At 46.4% G+C, this 21,073-nt stretch overlaps 1 protein-coding gene across 1 annotated transcript in view; it reads right to left on the bottom strand.

The window, feature by feature from the left end:
- Positions 1-21,073, bottom strand: part of LOC8023558 (phosphofurin acidic cluster sorting protein 1) — a 99,342-nt gene that overhangs the window by 56,712 nt on the left and 21,557 nt on the right. The window contains exons 3-10 of the mRNA XM_029992995.3: positions 18,398-18,490; positions 14,618-14,749; positions 12,878-13,034; positions 8,749-8,885; positions 5,078-5,137; positions 2,998-3,161; positions 1,562-1,607; positions 154-207 (exon numbers count right to left, since the gene is read on the bottom strand). Coding sequence (XP_029848855.2) covers positions 154-207; positions 1,562-1,607; positions 2,998-3,161; positions 5,078-5,137; positions 8,749-8,885; positions 12,878-13,034; positions 14,618-14,749; positions 18,398-18,490 — 843 coding nt within the window. The remainder of the gene's footprint in view (positions 1-153; positions 208-1,561; positions 1,608-2,997; positions 3,162-5,077; positions 5,138-8,748; positions 8,886-12,877; positions 13,035-14,617; positions 14,750-18,397; positions 18,491-21,073) is intronic.

Genomic DNA, 21,073 nt, shown 5'->3' with positions numbered 1-21,073 from the left:
CCGTCGCTTATAGGTGGCGGTAGCCGTCCAGGTAGGTTTGTGTCAACATATACGGACAGAATCCTGGGGAATCTAGCCCTTAACAGCTCTGCTGTAAAAACACTCCATTATACAATTTTTTCTTGGCTACGGTGAAAAGCCAAATGGACTCACCTGGGCACTGTCCGATTCCGCCCGCTGAAGGCTCTCGTCGCTGTGCCGCAGGGACTGCAAGTAATGCAGCACAAGTCAATCTCCTGTCAAGATCGCTCGACTGGTCAAAAACCTGTCTGAAACGGGAGTCAAGCAACAAGTAACAAACTGGATTAAAAAAATATTATGTTCTCATTACACAACTTTGCTGTTGTTCACAGTGGGGTGGACCAAGCTCAAGTGACCAGATATTTAGAGAACATTGATACCAGCAACCTATAGCTCGCGGCCAGTGGCTAAAACAAGTTAAACAAATGATTAGTTTTAGCATTATTTTAACGCGACAACGTTCAGAAGCTCGTGTCGCGAAAAATCCAACGTCCGCATTGGTGGGATTAAAAATCCCATGATGCAACGCGCGTACCGATGCACGACGTCACGCGTGTGACGACACACGTGGCTGTGACGACGTGACCCTATCGACCTGCTAAATTTAAAGGGAAATCTTCCTACAATTTTAACAGGAAAATTTTCCAGCCAAAAATAGAGAAAACTTTTCGCCAAGTTTAGCAAAAAGTTTCCCAGGCAAATTTAGCAGAAAATTTACCCAGCAAATTTGGTGGAAAATTTTCCACTAAATTGGACGGGTCGATAGGGTCATGGCATTACAGCCATGTGTCACCATGTGATGTTGCGTGACATGCGACGCTGCGGAGTAGACAATGCACATACGCTTGCATGGCTTGGGAATAAGTGCGGGTTTATATGAGAAGGCTTTGCGAACGGGGCCCAAAAACGTGTTCCACTCTTAAAGGCGAAGCTTAAGCATCCCTCAGGTTTTTTTGTTTTCTGTTCTTTATGCTGCAAGGGCTAGATGCACGTTCACAACAGGGCTTGAGGCGCAATAGTGATTTTTAATACCTTAACGTTGCACACATTTCAGTAGCTTCTGTACCAACATGATTACAAATTCATTACCATATTTATTCAAATATAAGGCGGTCACGGTTATAAGGCGAGGGGGCAGTTGAAGGACCCAAGAAAAAGAAAAAAAAATCGTCATATTGGTATACTGAGCTTCGAATATAAGGCGGGGTATGACTTTGAGACAACGGATTTTTAAAAAAAACCTCGCCTTATATTCGAATAAATATGGTATCACCAATTTTTGGGCCTACTTTTACAACGAATATTGGAAATAATGAACTAATCTTTATACTCGAAGCTGCATCGTTACATTCTCATTTTATTTAATTTACTATACCTCAAGGCTCCAGTAGGGCATTACATAAGGGGGTTAATTTTTTAAGCCTATTGCTAAACAAAAAAAGGCTGAAAAAAATATACAAATGCAGTTCAAGAAAAACAATTCGCTTGGTGACGATGAGGTTCCGCCAGAAAATTCTAGAGTGTCCGCGCAAAACCTCACCTTTTCTGCTTCCAGCGGCACCAAAGTTGACGAGGAAAAGAAAGGCCTGCAACAGAGGGTAATGCGTAAGTGAGATATCGTACCCGAACACCGAATGGGAGCACCCACGTATGCACTCCCCATTTCAAAGATCTCCAGCAGAGCGTGATTGCAAATAAAACCCACCCGCCGAGAGCTATGCGCGGAAGTCACGCCCACGCAGAGACTACTGTGGTGGTCAAAACGATCGGCATCGCTACTAAGACGACGGCACCACTCGTCAGCCCGAGCCCGAAGGCACCCGGATTAAACGGAACACTTTTGCCGAAGCTCGGAGTCGGTTGCACCACTTCTGTCCTCGACATCGAACGCGCCACAAATTGGCAACCCGGACGCAATGATAGACTTTGAGCACCTGCCATCCAAGGGAACGTTCTCCACCGCCCAGAGCACGGCGATGGCTCAGCATTTCGGCCTGGCCGCTTGAAAGAGATTTCGCGCGACTATGGCGCTTGGAACTTGTCTCAGACAAGTGTGCTTACCACGTCCTAAAAAGACATCCAAAAGCATGACACTCCGGCTTTTGTGACATCATATTCTAAAGTAGTCCCACATCGGGACCACTTTTGAAGCACGGGCAGTACAGTCACCAACCAAATTTTTTTGACTTTGCAGGGACCGAAAAAACATCCAAGTAATAGAGCAGTCCAAAAAATCAGCAGAATAAAACACTAGCCCTTATTACGTCTAAGCGAGCTTGAAAGAGCTGTAAATAGTGTCTTGATTCCGTATACGCTTGCATGCCTTGTTTCAGGTTACACCTCCGTTTCCGTTCGGCCACTTTCTATTAGCTCGAGAATCACTGCCTTCTTTTCGAGCGTTATGGTCGAATGCTTTCTGCGCTTCTTAGCGACACATCGCAGCGGCGGAAGAACAGGGGGGGTAATGACGTCCAAGCCAGCGTAGTCTGAAAACACGATCCACCGAGTTGAGATGAGAGGCGCAAGTCTACGGCTGCAACCCAAAAGAACAAAGCAAAATGGTAACAATGATGATGATAATCACACGCAGCTAGAGAAAAAAAGCCATACAGTGTCACCTAGCGTAGGACTTAGCAGTATTAAGGCAGCGCTGCCAAACCAAGCCAATCCACGTGCAGCCAACATAGAATCCAAAATGGCCGCTTCTCGGTGGTGTTTCCTGCTGATCGCTCGCGACCATTTTCTCCGAAAAATCTAACTTTCAGACTTCAAGCTGTCCAAAACATTGGTCGTGAATAGGCAGTATTTCGATTGGGTAGGTCATGGTTCCTCCTTTAGGTACAAAATATCGTACGAGTCCGAATTATCGGTGTCCGAAAAATTGGTCAGCGACTGCATAGGACGCGAAACATGCCGGTGGGAGACGTGTCCCAAGCGGCACAATTCGGCTGACAGCCGCCGAACGGGCGAACGGACCTGAGGCTGGGCTTTGGGGTGGAGGACAGGCTCATGTTGTCTCCCTCAGGTCCGCTGTCCGACAGGTCGTCCAGCTCGTCCAGGAGCAGGTCCTCCAGGTCCCTGGAGTTCTTGTGCATCAGCTCCTGTTCCAAGCCCTCCGGGTAGTGCTCCGCATCAAACGCCTGCAGAAAAACACCGACCAGAAGAAATGAGACTAGCAAGCTTGCGATGAAAGACGTATCGTATATTGCCGCGTATAGGTCAACTCCGAATACAAGTCAACCACCAAAAATCTAACCAAAAAAAATATATAAAAAAGAAAAATTAATAATTTTTTTTTAGATCCTCTTTTTGAGCTACCCTAATTTGAGATACCAATTTCTAAAGAGGTCGATTTATACGCAGCAATGTACGGCAAGACAAAACCGATCAGCACGTTTCATATCCTCTTTTTTCCATCGTATGTAAACTGCCACGTCGATGAAATCTAATGTCTTATTATCCCTTCTTTCTGCACAGTGTATGGTCTCTCGCCCGTGTCTATTTCATAAAATTTATTAAGATAGTTCCAGTCTAAAAGTTCTACCAATCAATGATCCCATGTACGTATCGTCACGCCTTAACAATAGCTGCAGAGCCAGCACACTTGCACGTAACACTACCCCTTTTTACAGTTCTTTCATCCCGAAAACCTCTTACGATTACAGTGAAACCCGTTTAGAATGAACCGACGTACAGCGAATTATTGTCAATATCGAACTCACGGAAAATGTAAATAAAAATGCATGTAAAAAGTATGTTTTATGACGAACAACATACTGGCTATATCAAACTTTTTCTCCTTGGAAGGCTTCCGAAAACCCGCAAACGTTTGTCTTCTAGCCTGTTCTTCCCCCAAAAAAACAAGTAAAAAAAAAAGAAAATTCCAAAAGCTCAAGTTGCGAACAAAATTAAGCAAAGACAAGCGATTCAGAAGCTAAAAAATACACTCTGCACAGATAGAAAAAAATGAAAAAAACATTTTAGCACGTTGTTACGAGGCGGAAGTGGAGATATGAGAAGGAAAGAGAAGCTCTCGCCTCACAACGACCTCATCGTGGAAGTTTGTTGTAGATGTTTTTTGCTATATCAAACTACTTGCTATATCGAACTGAGGGTTGCGTTTCCTGCTGTTCGTTATAAATGGGTTTGACTGTAGAACCCTTCTATAGCAACAATTAGAGATACTGATAAGTTTAAGGCTGCACTAGCTAATTAGTAATAATGTTCTGAGCCAATGTAACAATCTTTAATTGTGTTCATGGTCCCAAGTGCCCATCTCCCCTGTAACACTTTGGCTCCTAGGGTATAATCAATAAATAAATAACAAAAAAAAACAAAAAAAAAAACCTATGCACGGATATGAATCGTGCACACAACCGTACCCGCTCTCACAAGTGCTGTCTCGAAACAGAAGTCCCAGAAGAGATTTCTTTTTCGTCTTCCTAAGTAAAACGAATCTGCTCTCTCTATTAATTTATTTATTTAAATATCTATGTCACCTCGAGAAGCGATGTAGGGAATAAAATAAACAATAAACGAACCTCAAGCCTAGCTTACGTGTTGCGATTCTGCTCGCAAATTTGCAGCAGCAGCGTCGGGTACTGCAGCTTCTATCACATTTCTCTTTTGCTGCACGAGTGACGTTGCAATTACGAAATCGTAAGCAAGATCGTACCATGTAAATCAGGTATCAATAAGTCCTCTTTTTTTCTCAGACTTCTGAAAGATATAAAAATTAAATAGCGCAAAGGTTAGACAAAGCACAAAGGACAGAACATGTAGACAGGACAAGCGCTAAATAGCGATTGTCCTGTCTACATGTTTAGTCCTTTGTCTAACCTTTGCGCTATTTAATTTTTATATCATGCATATCCAACTAGCTCACCTCAATATCTTAGTACAACTTCTGAAAGACTTCTCTAAAGTGAGACAACACAGACTAAGTTCGGCCAAAAAGCCATGCCTCTCTTCGATTTTCGTAGCACAAGTTTAGATGGCCCCAGTTTGTTTTTGCACAGTTCATTTTACAAAAGCATACTCCTGGTATCTGTCTCACCTCGGCATCTGGGACCCTGAACTTCTTCAACAGGTTGATGAACTTCTGCTTGATGTTCCTCTGCAAGGAGAATTGCAAGCCCATGAGTCAGCTACAACTCAACAAATAGAAACTTCCTGGAGTAAAATCGAGGGCTGAGTACAACCCCTTCACGAACCATTCTGATCCCCGAATGCCTTGCAACGACCGAATGCTCGAGAAATGGTCCATTAAAGGGATACATGCTGTGCACTTTAGCAATGTGAAGAGATCATTGTGGACACTGGTTAGCCACAGGAGGAAAATGTCCTCCTGGTTTCTTTAAATTTTAAACAAGAATAACACTTCTGTCCTTTGGTAACCGCACTTGTCATGTTAAGGAGGGGAAATATTACATAGCTGGTGCAGTCAAACAACTTACACCTATGAGTGTGGTGTAAATCTTCGAATTTTCCAATAGTAGTTTCGCCCTTATCATATGCTATTCAATATTCGCTTTGAAATGAACTGCGATATTCATACTTTTCGAAGTATTGATTGCAGCGAGTCAGCCCCAATGACTGGGCTTCTCACATAGTACCTGAGCACTGCGGGGAAGCAATACCCGCACAGCGTGCAGGCTCCGCAGGTATTGCTTTTCTGCAGTGCACAGGTGCTCAATGAGAAGTCTATTCAACGGGGCTAACCCACCACGATTATAGAAGAGTATGCGTTAGGCAGCCATGTTTTGACATCGTTCATCATTCGTTCTTGTTTTGTTTCTTTTGTAAAATTTAAGGCTGGAGAAAGAATATTTGCATATAGCGAGCAGACTTATAAATCCCCTTGATTAGGATAGTTGAGATAATTTTGTTGGTCACAGGTCATAGATGTAGCTGTACTAAAATTAATTGAGCTTAAAAGTAGACAAGTGGAATGTTGGGAACAACCTTCACGAATTCAGTTAAATTTACTTTTAAGCATTGTGCATGGTAGTGAAAGGCTTGGAGAAGCTATTCAATATTCGATTAGGAAGTATTCGGCAAGAACTGCTATTTGCTTTGAATTTGTTTCAAACTAAGAATCCACTACTCGGACTTGACTAACGGCTATTATTGAAGTAAAACTGGAACTAAGCTCCTGTGACATCATTTGTTGCCGCTCTAGGGCCCCTCGCAATGCATGGGAGAAATAAGATGCTAAACACACCAGCCGGAGACACGTTCCAGCAACCGTACTAATCTTGCGATATTTCCTCGGACAATACAATTATCTTTTACTTTAACCCTACATATATGTGGGCAGAAAACACCCAAATTAAGCACATACAATCAATCGACCAGCAACATTCAGGAAAATAGTTTCTCGTCAGTTGTTTGGCCGTTCCTGGTCTGCCCCGATGACGCAATCTCGGGCCTTGCAGTTTCTTTTGTGCATGCCAGCCTCGATTTCGTGGAAGAGCCAAAAACAGACTGTCTACCAAAATGACGTTCCCGTATTCCCCGCGGTAAAACAAACCATGTCAAAGTTTTTCCCAGTTAGAACTTCCAAGATTTACTCACTCCAGCAACAGAAATGGACTCAACTGTCACGCTGTGGGTAGCCCGTAAAAACGGTCTGTCTAGAAGTGAGTGACAAAGCTTGAAAGATGAGCTCTAGCATTGTTGGGCCATTCAAGGCACCAATGCAGGAAGAGTAAATTTATGAACGCAACGCTGACAACGCGTTGCTCGTTCCTGGTGCCAGCTCAGGGTTCTCCCCACAGTTGGCGGCAGTGGTTTTGCCGTCCACCAGTCTGGCTTGCTGCCCACCCCCCTATTATGTCCAACCCACCTTTATATTTTGCCCCCGATGGACAAAACGACACCGATTTGGTAAAGGCACGACGCCTTAAAGGACACATGCAAAGGAAAAAAACATTTTTTTTAAACGGCTTAGATGGAAAAAGGACGCCATAAAACGATTTTACAAGGAAGAAAAAAAATTTTTAGAGCTATATTTACGGCGCAAAACGAATTTGTAGTTGGCGCCCGCGGGCACCGCGGAAAAGTGGTCCGTGTTTATCACGTGACTGGTCTTTATTTATCACGTGGTGCTTGCGTTCTTTCGGAAGCTTCCTATGGCCTCTAAAAGTAACTTATTCATCTTCGTTTCAAGTATAACAAAAAACTAAGATGAATAAGTAACTTTAAGAGCCCAAAGGAAACTCCTGAAAAAGCGCAAGCAGACGTGATAGACCTGTGCGCCGGCCAGACGACGGCGGCGGCGCCCCGAAGCAGACGAACTTGTGCGGCGGCGGCGACGGCAGCGTGGAGAAACGCGTTGAAGCGGCGTTCGCACAACGCTCAGCGTGCGGCGGCGACGCAGCGCGGCGGCGCGCGGGCCTACCACGTGACCAGCGGCGGCTCCCGCGAGCGCCAACTACAAATTCGTATAGCGCCGTAAATATAGCTTTAAAAATTTTTTTTCTTCGTTGTAAAATCGTTTTATGACATCCTTTTTCCATCTAAGCTGTCTAAAAAAAATGTTTTTTTTCCTTTGCATGTGTCCTTTAAATTGTTGCGGGTGCTCCACCCTCAACATCCTGGAAATTGTCAGATGTCCAGATTTCAAGAATGTCTGGGGAAAACTCTATGGCAGCAGAACATGAGGGCTTTTTAAAGTACCGCAAACAGGAACATCCCGGTCATGCACCGATAGCAGACGAAAAGCAATTCTCGTGAGTGTAATAAAAATTCATTCAATGTCAACGGGGATTACAGTCGCCGACCGTTTCTTTGAACTCCGATAATTTGGACTTGTTCGATATTTCGGACCTAAAGGAGGAACCGTGACTTACCCCATAGAAATAGTGCATATTCACGACCGATGTTTCGGACAGCTAGAAGTCCGAAGGTTTGATTATTTGGACAAAACAGTCGCGAGCGATCAGCGGGAAACACCACCGAGAGGCGGCCATTTTGGATTCTATGTTGGCTGCAAATGGATTACCTTAGTTTGGCAGCGCTACTTGAGTACTCCCGAGTCCTACCGCTAGGTAACGCTATGCTAGCCCCTTTTTTTTTTTCCATTTAGCTGCATGTCATCATCATCATTATTATCATTTTGCTTTGTTTCCTTCCATCCCTTCACGCTTCAGCCCCACTTTCGTATTGCCAGTCACCATTTTGTGCTCGTGGAATTGCGCCTCTATCTTGTTCGGACAACACTGGCCTGGACGTCATGGCCCCATCTGTTCTTCTGCCGCCGCAATGTTTCGTTAAGAAGCACAGAAAGTACTCGACCATAACGCTAGAAAAGAAGGCAGCGATTCTCAAGCTAACAGAAAGTGGCCGAACGCAAACGGAGGCGTAACCTGAAACAAGGCACGCAGGCATAATCTGAAGCAAGGCGCTATTTACGGCTTTTTTAAGCCCACTTGGAAGTAATAAAGGCAAGTTTTTCTATCTGCTGGTTTTTCGGATTGCTCTATTATTCGGATGTTTTTTCAATCCCTGCGAAGTCCGAATAATTGGTCGGCGACTTCTGTGGACATTAGTAATGGTTATGCCGAAAAGCGCCTTGCTTCAGATTGGCATTCCTTCTTCCTTCTTCAAAGGAAGAAGGAATGCCAATGCACTTATAACATTTCCGTGAAATTAACAGCCTTTCTGACATCGCCACATATTTCTTGAAAGCTTATTGGTTGGAAATTAATATATGAATGAACAAACCTTGCGCATCTGAGAGGATCGTCGCCGGCGCATGAGGGCGTCGGTGTGGCCAGCCTCCTCCGGCGCGCTGTCGCTCGCATCATCGTTAGACGAGGAGTCCTCGTCATCATCTGTGTTGTCGCCAGAGCGTTCAGCGTCTGCACAACAGTTTTAAAGCAGAATGCATTTTAGTGCTAGTCCCCAAGCCCAGAGCTTTGCAAAGAATTCTTATAAAAACATACTTTGGCAAAGTCCTAAACTTAGAAGGAAGTTTCTCGCTAAGTAAAGCAAGAAAACTTTGCTTTGAATTTAGGTCACGTCACACCACGACGTGATGGTGGCATTGGTGTCATGTGGCCCCACAATGTGACAGTGATAATGTGGTGTCACATGACAACGACATCATGTGCCGCTGAGTATATGGCATTAAATTGTGTGACACTAAAGTGTGATGCAGTGACATTACATTGTGACGCAGTGACATCCCGTGGTCACATGGTCCATATTGACACCATGATGTGACTCTTAGTGGCACCAACCCTCAATAGGCAAACCCCAGGAGCCAAACAGATTTAGGCACCTTAAAACAAATGAACACAAATGCGTGATACATTCTGCTTCAATTGACTTTATGCAAAGTATAGACATAATTTTTTTTCAAGCACAGTGTGCCATTGCGCATTCAGCCACTTGCTACAAACACACTCAAGGACTTCAAAGAACAGGCAGAGAGTGAGATACTGCACATGAACAGGCGGCCGCTGCTTTTTCTTCTTTTCTGTTGAAACCAAAAGGTTGCCACAAAATCTATTAAAATTGCAGAATGCCCTCATTCAGGGGAGTAACCTCTGTAGTAAAGTTTGGCGCTTGTAAATTTTCCATCCGAGTAAAAGGCAAGACAAAGCACAGGCGTCGTGTTAGCTTTAATGGTGCCGCGCAGTGTACATGGCACGACACTGGTAAAAAGTGGTCGTTTGGGGATTACAATTAAACGGTAAAGTTTGATGCTCTTCAATGCCATGTCCAAGTACAATGCGAAAAGCACCGACGCCACACACCCGCAAGCACTGCCGAACCAGTCAAGTCTAAAGGCCCGATTAAACATGCAGGACAACGCTAACTCAACACATAGACACTGCATTAACTTAGCACTATTTGCAACTCCAGCAAAACGAACGGCACCTAGCGGGAAAACGCCGAACTGGCTGGAACAGGTCTTTTTGGGACTTCTGCCCGTCTCTCGTGGCTTCCGCCATTGCACATAGTTGGCGCTCGGCGCGATGACTACCGAAGTTTCAAAAGGAAGAGAAGATTTGTCGGTTGTGACCACAGCAATGAAAACAGCAGCAACGACCGAGTGAAAGAGGCAACCGACTCATAAAGGTTGAATGATTCAGGTGCGCCTACCATAGCTTCTCGTGTTGTGTAGGGCATACAGATGTCCCAGTGGTTCTGGCATGACTGTCGTAACGGCGTACTGCCTATAAGTCGCTATAAACACAACCTACGCAATGGCATGAACCAGACATTGTGCGTTGATCGACGTTGCAAGCACGCCCGTGGCCGAGTGGCGATCGTGCTTGGCTCCCATGCAAAGGACCGAGGTTCGATGCCTGGGAGCGGATGCACCTTTTTGTTATTTCTGAAAGTGTCGCGTTCTGGTGAATTCGAGAACCCTGTTACTTATTTGAGGTCCGAATGTTGTACGTGCCGTACCTTGTACGCCAATTGTTCCAGAAGGCCACGCATGTACACAAGGGGCTCCGTGTAACGAGCCACAATACGTCTCGCCCTAGAGCTCAATCCTGCTGTTCTGCCGACAATATTGACATAGTAACAGCACTTCGCTGCATGTGAACTTGTCTTCTCCTATTTACACATCCAATGCAGCACTAACTGAAAGCCGAGAAAAAACTGACGCTAGTCCTGTTGCAGCATTGTCCTTGCGCTATCTCGAGGCTGCACTGAGTATGTGAACAGGCTTATTCGTGCAGTGTTCTTCTCCCTTAGCATCAAGAACAATTGCAGATTAGACATAAATTTTCTGTAACTTGCATCTTTGCTCGCATAAATATAGCCTCTTTCCTCACACTAATAGTGAATGGAACTACATGCCTCTTAAAACTTTTTACTGCCACGAACTTCAATCAAGGTCTTCAACATCTCGCGGCTTAGCAGAGTAGTTTTTTTTATTTATTTTGAGTGTTCATAATTCCGCTCAGTTAGAAATTGTGCAAGTCCAAATACCTCATCTCTTTTGATCACACTGCTTTCACATGTATCAAGCAACTTTGTGCAGACCAATTTCGTTCCCTGTGTATTGCTGAATGCCTATATATTTTAATGCAAAAGCATTAACTGTCTCATAAAGCGGGCCACGCCAAACGGCACCTTAAGTCCTTTCTCCAAGTGAAGCCAGCTCCCAGCTATTAAACCAAGCAAAAAACTAGCCAAAAGCACCTAAATTCCCTGACCTCAAAGAAGTGGTGTAAAACTGATAGATTTCGGCTTCAGTCCCATTGGCTGATGCGCGTCGACGGGGCTCCCATTGGCCGCTGTACATCAGTTTCAATGACCACTCACCCCATTGCACTGCGTGTCCGTCAGTGCGCTGTTAACACAGAGCGTCCAAGGTCAGCGTGCCCAGGAGAGTGCGTGCGCTAACCGGTGACGAAAAGTATGCAGCAGACGAAATAAGGGAGCGGATGAGTGGCTTACATGCTTTCGCATTCACAATTCATAAGAAATGCTTAAGTGTACCTCAAGCCTTTTTTTTTTCTTTATGCTTTTCCTTAACTTTTTTTTTTTTTTTTTCCTGCAAGCTAATTTTAGCTTTTGTTCCACATATAGGGTGTCATATCCTCTAAATAAAAGTTTTAAAAAGAGGAATAAGGATAACTGAAACGAATAAACTCCCATGTTTCTCCTCCGTCTTGTGGGGATTCTTCTGGTCTCCCTTCCCCGATGGCTGCGATAATGGCTGCGGGTCGGAAAGCTCGGCTGCCTTCACCGTGAGCTCCGACCTGTTCGCGAGGTGGAGGGCCGCCTGGCTTGGGGGGCTCTCCTCTCACTCTCTCCCGGGGGAACCGATTTCCATTCCCCCGCTCGGATGCGTATCACTGCTGACAGGCGAGGAGGTTTCGCCTCTTGTTTTCCCGCTTTCGGGAAAGGGACTCGTCCGGGTGACCGCGAAAGAGATCGGACGTGTGTCGGCGACTTCTCCGACGCTTTCCCGGTTTTGGCTCTCCGGAAACCCGCGTCTGGCCAGGTGAGGACCTTTTCTTACCTTGCCGGCGCGGGGGGCATTTTGGATGGGGACATTGTAGTTCATTTTAGGAGTGTTCTAATAAATGCTCTTGGACTCTGTCCTTACTTTGGTACGTGTGTCTTCTCTTCCGCTATATTCGAGAGAGTGAGACAAGGTAGACGATCATTGGCACCGACGGAGGTATAATTAATCGAACTGACCCGCGGTAATGTAGCCCTAAACGTCGTCTATATTGCCGCGGAGATGTGGGGACTGCGCTACTAGGTTGAACGGCTCCTTTGAGATCGCCGCCGCTGTTGAGACAACCTTTTGGTACTCTATCGGTACCTGTGTTGGTAGCAAATATCCCACAGTCTAAAGGCTCACACACAAAGGAGCATTTGTTTAGTTTTTCTTGCGTTACGCCATAAGTCACTGGAACGTCTGTACCTCGAATGTCGCATGCAAGACTATTTTTTGAACTGATTGCCACGGTTTGTTTTTGAACCACAGATGTCCCGTGACTTGGGGCATAAGCAGACGGAGGTTTTCGTAGCATAAAGTATAAGCCGCATGTAAGCGATTTGGCGAGCGACGAGACAAGCGACGGCGATCCACTTTGCTGTCGCTCGGTCCGTCGCACTACGAAGCAAGCTGCATGAAAGCGACGGGAGCAAGCGACCAAGGCAATGAGAGACATTTTCTAGAAATCCAAAAACCGAGCGTCACGAAAAGCAGCAGTGAGCAATCCTCGTCGCTCGTCGTTGACTCTCGTCGCTGTCGTCCCCCCCCCATTGCTTGTCTCGTCACTCACTAAATCGCTTACATGCGGTTCAGCCTTAATGCAGCATAAGCTAGCGGTGCCGTATAAGCCGGCCTCGAGTTGTTTCCAGACGTCCCCACCTGGGCCCTGACCCTGCGCCTTGTGCCTGGCGTCGCAGGGCTCCTCCTGGACCGGGTGGGTGCTCAGGGCTTCCACCTGGATGCGGGCCACGGGCTCCGGGCGCTCCTTCTCCTCCCCCAGCAGCTCCAACTCGCGCCCCACGGGGCGCTGGAGCACCTGGGCATGCGAGACGCACTCAGGGCTGGTTCGCCTTTTTGTGTGTCACTGCGACCGACTGCATCACAATCACTTAGGACAGCCGGCTTCGCGACCCAATAAGGGCGCCGGAGCGAGGCGCGTGATAACGCTCCATAGCCGAGGCCACCAGGGCCTCGTTACCGCCACAGCAACCAAGCCCTCTGTAAGAAAAAGTAGTACTAGGCTTCTTTTTTTCTTAACGGCAATTGAACTCGTGCGATTCCATCTATAACGAGAAGATATGAAGAATTAAGAATAAATAAGCACAAATTTATGAGTTTTAAATATATTTTAACTAAAAAAAGTGATGCCACATCCGTATCCGCTCGATATTTTCACCTTGCAGCGCCGTGCCCTTTGGCAATTGCCGGCGCTCGCAGCCGTGTAATCGGCCGTTTCCGCTCAAAACATCACATTACGCCCTGGCATAAGCACCGTCACAAATTTGCGGCTAAATTGAGCGTATGGTTGTCTCATGAACTTTTCCCGAAGTGCTTGCTATTCTATCAGACAGATACGTTGCTGTGGTGGATGTTCATCCGAAGTTTGTTTCGGAGCAGACGACTCTTGGCTAGCAGACGATAGCCGATTCCTCCAGGCCTCGCGCCTCGAATTCGGCATGATGACACCAATGCTCCCGTGACATTGGGTCACATGCGTCGCTCCGAAGCTCTGATTGGGTTGTGGGGCCCTAGCCTTGACAGTTCGCCAAGTTATCGTGAAACGGAGTATAGTTTGGCAATAGAGGCATCAAGGCACCATGTGTACAGTGGCGCCACCTCATTTGAACTCTACGCAACGCATCGTAGTGGAACGCAACGAGCCTCAGCACTGTCAATCATGGTTAAACACAAATCCATAAACCAGCTCTCGGAATCAACATTGTTCAAGTGGGGAATGCTCCACGGCAGAACTGCTTCTAAAAATTTGCCCGTCCGTCCGTGCATGCATGCACCATAGGAAAAGAGCAGACATAACTCAAGCCCCGACCAAGGCAACCTTAGCGGCAAACAGATGATTTTCATCAATGGGTCCTTTTTAGCCACTGCACTCGGATTACGTTCACTCAAGTCCTGCGCTACGGAGAGAACGCGCAGAATTTGTAAGAACCTTAAATCCCGTCGTAATAACGACGGGCACACTAGGTCACAGTTGCTTCTTGATGAGTAGGCAGCGACAACCGCTAGGTGGCAGCAAACAATTAGAGAGCCTGTATTGCACAGAATTTCCACCTGCTCGATTGGGGTCTAGTAATTTATGGGCCGCGTCTGCAAAACGAGCTAGAGGTGACAACTGCATTGCTCGTCCGCAAGAGCCTCCGTCTTTCTGCCCGCTTTCCGCCTAGCCACGCAATGACGCAGCGCGTGAGCACTTGCAACCAATCTCCGACAGAGGCGTCTGCCATTAAACTGCACACGCTCCCCATTGCGTGAGCTGGACCCTCTCTACAACTTAGACTCTTTACAAACAATAGGCAACTGTGGCACCGCCGCCGGCTTGCTCCTTTCCCTTAGCAGGACGTGTCAGCACAAGAGGTTTGGCTACCACGACACGGTCCTCACCTCCGACATGTTGATGACGCCTGTGGCTATGGTCTTGTAGCCCAGCATTGCACGGTTCTTGTACCGCTTCCTGCGCTGCAGCGTCACGTGCAACTTGTTGCTCCCGCCGGCTCCCTTCAGGAAGTGAGGGTACTGCGTTGCAAAGCATGCAGCAAGGTGAACGCGTTGGTGGTGGGATGGGCACCAAGTGTGGCAGTGTTGCCACTGCGAATGAAACGGTTAGTCAACTAGGGAAAGCTTACAGTGGACACGTGTTTCTTTGGAATGAACAGCTTTAAAACAGAAAGCAGGTCGTTTCAGAAAATGAAGCCGGGATGTGTCACGTAGGTAGACCCACCCATTTATATTTGTATCTGTTGCATTTGCACTCAAACTCAAAGTGAACGGAATAATTGCTGGAATCATTTTGGATTCGGTCACTTAAAACAGCCACATAGAGATGCCTTCAAGAACTCTGAACATGGAAAGCAGCAACGAAATAATTTGCCTCGTTAGATGCATTACACTTCACTTTTCTAAAGAAAGTCATATAACAAGTATTTAAAGAGTGCATTATATTAGCAGTAATTAATTGCTAAAAAGCCATAACATAGATGTGGTCACGTAACTGAACAGAGCTTCATATGTTGCCATAGCAAAGAGACTGCTACTCTCAAAGAAGTGATCGAGTGTGTCAAGAAATTACCCAGCCAAGGCCATTTGGACTGCATTCCTCGAATTGGTCCACAAATCGAGCACTTGCAACTCCCTGCTCCACCCAACATCATCAAGTCCCAAAAGCTAATCATTACAGATGAGCAAGGATTGACAGGCCCAAGTATGACACCTTTTCAATGCTTCCATGAACGATAAGTACATTGGTCACCAAACTTGTCAAGAACCCACAGGGTGCATCTTACCTAATTGGAGCACTATCCTGGCAGCTGCCAAAGCGGTGGCTCCGTGACATATTGCTCAATGAAAGCAGCAGCTCTTATTGTGCACAAGCGGGGGGTGGGGGGGGGGGGGGGGGGTGGGGGGGGTCACTCAGTCAAGGCTGAACGAGTGGTCTATGCCTATCGTCTCCCCTAAGTCAATGGTGTGCAGGAGTCTACCGAAACTGCCTGTTATTAGACATCCAATAGGAACTCAATATTTCTTTCCATAGCTGCACAGATACCAAAACATTTAGCTGAAAGATCACCACAGAACTAACGACGCATGCAATAACCAAGCATTTTGGCTATCACCTTTAGTCGGCGACAGGTTATGGGTTCGGGGGGAGCTCCTCTCACTTCTTTCTATTTTGGCACAGCGAATACTAGAGGGGGGGCGCCCTCCTTTCCAGCAATTGCTCTCCTGAAGTGGAAAGGGGTAGAAGGAGCTTACCCTAAGCTCTTCACCTGTTGCCAACTGTATATACCTATGTGGTGACAAGGGTAGACTGCCAGTCCAACAAGATCAGACAATATGGCAAATATGGCCTTGAGCGGGCAACCTTCCCTGCTTGAACTGCTCCCTCGCATGCTATGTTGCAGAGCAGCCAATTTGGCTGTAGCACTCCCACAAGATAAGACACAGTTCGCGTGTTCAGAATTTTTGGGGCGAACACTGCACATTTTTACGCTTTGAAACTTCCAAAGTCAAATGTCTCCCAGACGTCAATTCACTCTTTATGTTATTATCCTATTTCAACGCTGAATGCATTTTAGGGCTAGCTCCTAAGTCAATAGCATCACAAAAGGTTGTTAAAAAAAAACTATACACGGCCGATTCTTCATGTTTGCGAGCCCCTCATATTCAAAATTTCCACTAATTGGAAAGTTTTAGAACTTTGGAGCACAACTAATTCTATTGCCTAGAGCAGTAGTTCTCAAATGGGGTTCCACGGACATGCCGAGGTCTGCAAAGCCCTTGCCTCAACTCTTAACCTTCAACCCTCCCCCCCATTTTCTTGAATAAAAATTGCTTCTTTGTTGACCCTGGCTAAATAGCACAGACCGGTCGCTGCCTGTCATAACAGGATCAGCCATTACCATCTATCCATACATCTACCCTTTTACTTGATGCTTCTCACTTCTCCTGTTTGTAACAGTAAATAAAGGATGCCCTTTTCACACTGCAATTAGTTGTCTTATTTTATAACCCCCCCCCCCCCCCCCCCCCCCTTCCACTTCACTCGCTGGCATGGGGTCCCCCATCACTTCGGCAGGTCCCCAAGAGCCCCCGACAACATCCATGCTTGAGAACAACTGGCCTAGAGACACTAATTCCAGCCTCTAGATTTCGCTAAATTTAATGGTCGATCCTTCTGCTCAATTTATGAAAAAATTGAAGCAGTGAAGACAAAAAGGGTTAACAGTACAGTTTGCTGCTTCATCAGCCAGCCGACCTTTTTCCGACAGCACGTGTAATGGGCCTCCAGCACTGAAGTTTCATGAGACTGGTGGCAGTGCAATGCAGACACATTTATAACCGGTGGGGTAGCATCTGTCCTAGCTTTGATTGCACAAGTGTGCAATTCCCCGTGCAGAGAAAGCTCAAAGAGGTTTGGAATACGAGCGATATAAACTGTGCTCGTGCACTTTAGGAGGGCCACGTGAAGTCGGAGCTGGGAGTCGTACTAAAAACAAATATGGTTGAAACACCTCAGTAATTGAGGGATACGAGATCGTTATATGCAACTGGAAGTTTCCAGAAAATTATGCACATTCCATAGACAAGAGATATATGTGTTTTCTTACATTTTGTTCTAGCTTAGAATTTTCTGGGTTCGAAACTCCCTCCGGCAAATATTATTTTTTCCCGGTTTTATTTTACATCTTTCACAATTCTGCAGCAAATCTTGCAACTCAAAATGCTACCATGTCATAGGCGTTCTTTTGACGAAGGGGTAATGCAGCAACATACAAAAGCAATCGACTGACTGTGGTTGGAGTTTCCTCACCTTCCTGCTCAGTGTTTACACTCAGTGTTCACCTTGTCAGATTCCTGCAACTTTCAGTCTTAATTGGAAGTACAATTTCTGGAAAACCTTGATACACTTCTGAGGCCTACACACTGCCTAAATGCATGAATTTCCAAACTGCACCACTAGTTCAAAACAATGGCAAGAGACGGCATTAGCATGCAAGGTATATGAAGTGGCACGGCCTGGTTAACCTTTCGACGGTCTAGGTTCTTTTCCCAAAAGATGTCCCCCAGCAGTCGGGGTTTTGTTTGCAAAGGAATCGAATAAAGAAAAGGGAAATGTGCAGGCTTTTTCTTAGTTATCTGGCAGGAGCACTTATAGTGCTTGCAAACTGTTCAAGCTTAGAAGCATCAAATGGGAATATTGACGGCGAAAGTGGCCACCTTTCCTCTATTCGATTTCATTTTGGCGCATCCGATCTCGCAACATCTCGGCACTTTCAGATTCTTAATTCGAGGTACTTCAGAGAGCTTCTCCACCCTCTGAATTCGCTTTTGAGATGCGTGAAAAGTCTGAATCGGAGAAGTTGGCGCTTTAGTTGCCACTACCACCGGAGCAGCCGACATGGGTCTAATTTTAAAACAAAATATATCCCCAGCAAAGCAAAACACTGTACTAATATAATGTTTATAGCTCACCAAAGACATAACAAATAGCAACTCTTCCCGCGGTATGCGTGGTTTCGCTTTGAGGTGGGCACTTTCAAATGTGTAATTGCTTCCGTACATGTACGGCGGCGACCGTCAAAAGGTTAATGCTGGAGACTCGTATATTACGCTTTAAAACTTGCAACGCGGAAACCTCGAGGGCTTCTGTCTCCCGGCTCTCACCTGTAAAGAAAACGACAGGTCCAGCTCTGTGTCCAGGAGGCCACCGGTGTTTGGGAGCAGGATGTCGTTTGAGCGCAGAGTCCTCTTGGAGCTCTGCAACGCCACGAGCCACATCCGTCAACTACAGAAAATGAGCGGTCCGAACATGTCCGCCTTTTTCGTACAGACTCTCACTGCAAGCAACAAGGGCAACAATTCTCAAACTGCGGTCCGCGGACTCCCAGGTCCTCGAGAAGATTTTGGGGGATCCGTGCAAAGTAAAAAGAATACTCAAAAAACATTGCTCAAGACTTCTGATGCAGAATGCATTGGGGTTCCCGAATGGTTTTTAAGTGGGTCAGGGGGTCCGTGACAGCCAAAAGTTGGAGGGCCATTGAACTAGAGCTATGTAGCATGTGCTCCGCTTGCAGAGCAGAGTACTGCAATGGTCTCCCGCTTTTATCCAAGTATTGCGGGAAGCAACCATGGTTTTTGCAGGAGACAGCGCAGAATACGGGGTATGATCCTTCTCAGGATTGGTATGGCGTTGTGCCCCTCTCCTTCTGAAGCGCGCGTGTGTGCACTGCATAGTCGTCATCTGCTTGTCATTGGCCTCCTTAAAGGAGCGCTCATGTTATAAAAAGAATGAAATCACATGCCACCTAACTGGCACACATAAAGTTCTAAAAGTTCTGAGAGCTTCCTGTTCAACAGACTTCAGTAAGAGATTTATGTCTCTCAAAGGCAAAGCATATAGGGAATGCGTTAGCATGACCCTTAGAAACGCCACACATGTCCCCCTTTGGGAAACGCTAATGCTGACCCTGTAACTTTTCTCTTTTGGCTTTCTCTTCCTTTCTTTATTTTTTGACTGCCTCTTTTTGACCTTGTTACAGGGCCAGTGTTAGCATTTCCCAAAGGAGGACATGTTTGGCATTTCCCAAAGGTCATGCTAACAGATTCCCTAAAAATCCACCAATGCACCTTCATGTAATTTTTTTCGCCCCTTTTCTGTACTCTGCCTGTCAGAGTATGTCGACGCCCATGGATACGGTCATCCATATCACTCGTGGAACGAACTGCATCCATATCACTCGTCGAGTGCACCGCATCCATTGCTTTAACTCCACACAGACATCACAGCCCACACACCGCTACTACGGAAACCCAGAGCGAAGAACAACTGGCGATGGCAGAGCGGCAACTGAGCACACCTGTATTCCACCGTGCTGCGGTGCAACACCTCCTAGATAACAAAGCCGTAGTGCTGAATGAGATGGCATCACCAGGGAAGTGCAACGCTGGGGCACAGATTGGAAAAACGATTGCGTCAACGTTTGGCTCATACTTAACTCGAAGCAGAGCGCTGACACAGCACTTGTTTCAAATTTCTGTCCAGGGTAGGCCTCCTCTGATTAAAGGGGCCCCGCAATCATATTTAAGCCTCTACCTTTTTTGCGGTTTCCATGTCTCTTGTGGTTCGGGCAAGTCAGCGGGCACGGAGAGAGTAACTAAATATCAGTGCGTCATATTTTAACCGGACGACGCGGAAACTTTCTCCTTCTACGGGGGCAACCTGCGTTGCCGAAAGCGCGCGAAATGTGAGGTCTCTGGCCCTAGGCTTACTATAGGTCAGATCCACTAAAAGCTTCTTTTTAGTCTAAATACAAAATATAAGTGCCGTGAATCGTTTGAATTATTTATAGAAGTAGTTTTTGTTCAGTATTTTAGATCAGAAAAACGAACAAATGCAGTTTATAAAGTACGGAAACAAGAAATGACCCGTCGACATACCCACCGCCAAGCAGTAAAAAAGGCGGCGCATACTAGAAAGGGCTAGTGGGATCAAGCACAGACGAGCAGCGAACGTAGAAAGGTCCCAAATGGACGCGGCGGCGCTGCGGTCGTTTACGGACTCGAGGACACGACCGCTTCCGAGCGTTCCGAAGGTCTTCGGCGCAGGTTTGGCTTGCTGTTCACCATTTGGCGGTATGGCAGCGCGAGGTGGCTCCCGTTTTGAACTGATCTTTACCCCGTGTTTGCTGTCGTTTGTGGCCAATGAAGTGTCATGTCGAATTAGTCTTTAATCGCGCAGCAAATGCAATGCGAGCCGCCCTGGCTGCCCACTTCATACAGCCTATTTAGAACATGCTTTAGTGGCGCCCTCTCCACCCATCGACACGGAGTGAGCGCTCGCTGAGCTCACTACCCCTCCTCTAATTCCCGACCACTCGAGCGGCCAAAGACGTCATGAAGGAGGTTATTTTTTGCTCGTTTTTGTAATTTTAATTTGCCTATAGCTTTTAAAATGAAGCGAAATTCGAGAAAAGAAGTTTCATTAAGTTACTACGTTCAGTGCGCTCACGTTCGGTGCAAATTAAAACCAGTAAAAAAAAGTCCTTGCAGGGCCCCTTTATATCATCTCATTCAGCTCTACGGCTTTGTTATTTAGGAGGTGTTGCATGGCGCCTCCTCCTCTCTGGCTCCCCGCCAGCTGTGTGAGTGACTGACAGAAATAAAAGTGCTCATTTGGACGAAAAACTGGCAGTGTCTGTCAGTTTGTCAGAGCCGGAAAGAGAGGGGGAGGTTGATGCATGCTGACGTCAGCGCTTCAGACCAATGGGAGCATCGCCTACATCACCCTCTCCCCCCTTCCGTCAAAAGTTTGACGACCCTAAACTAACTGATCAAAGTACT

The sequence above is a fragment of the Ixodes scapularis genome, unplaced genomic scaffold (assembly GCF_016920785.2).
Source record: "Ixodes scapularis isolate PalLabHiFi unplaced genomic scaffold, ASM1692078v2 PGA_scaffold4__175_contigs__length_147842914, whole genome shotgun sequence".
NCBI classification, from domain to species: Eukaryota; Metazoa; Arthropoda; class Arachnida; order Ixodida; family Ixodidae; genus Ixodes; species Ixodes scapularis.
This window is presented reverse-complemented; position numbering and strand designations above follow the sequence as displayed.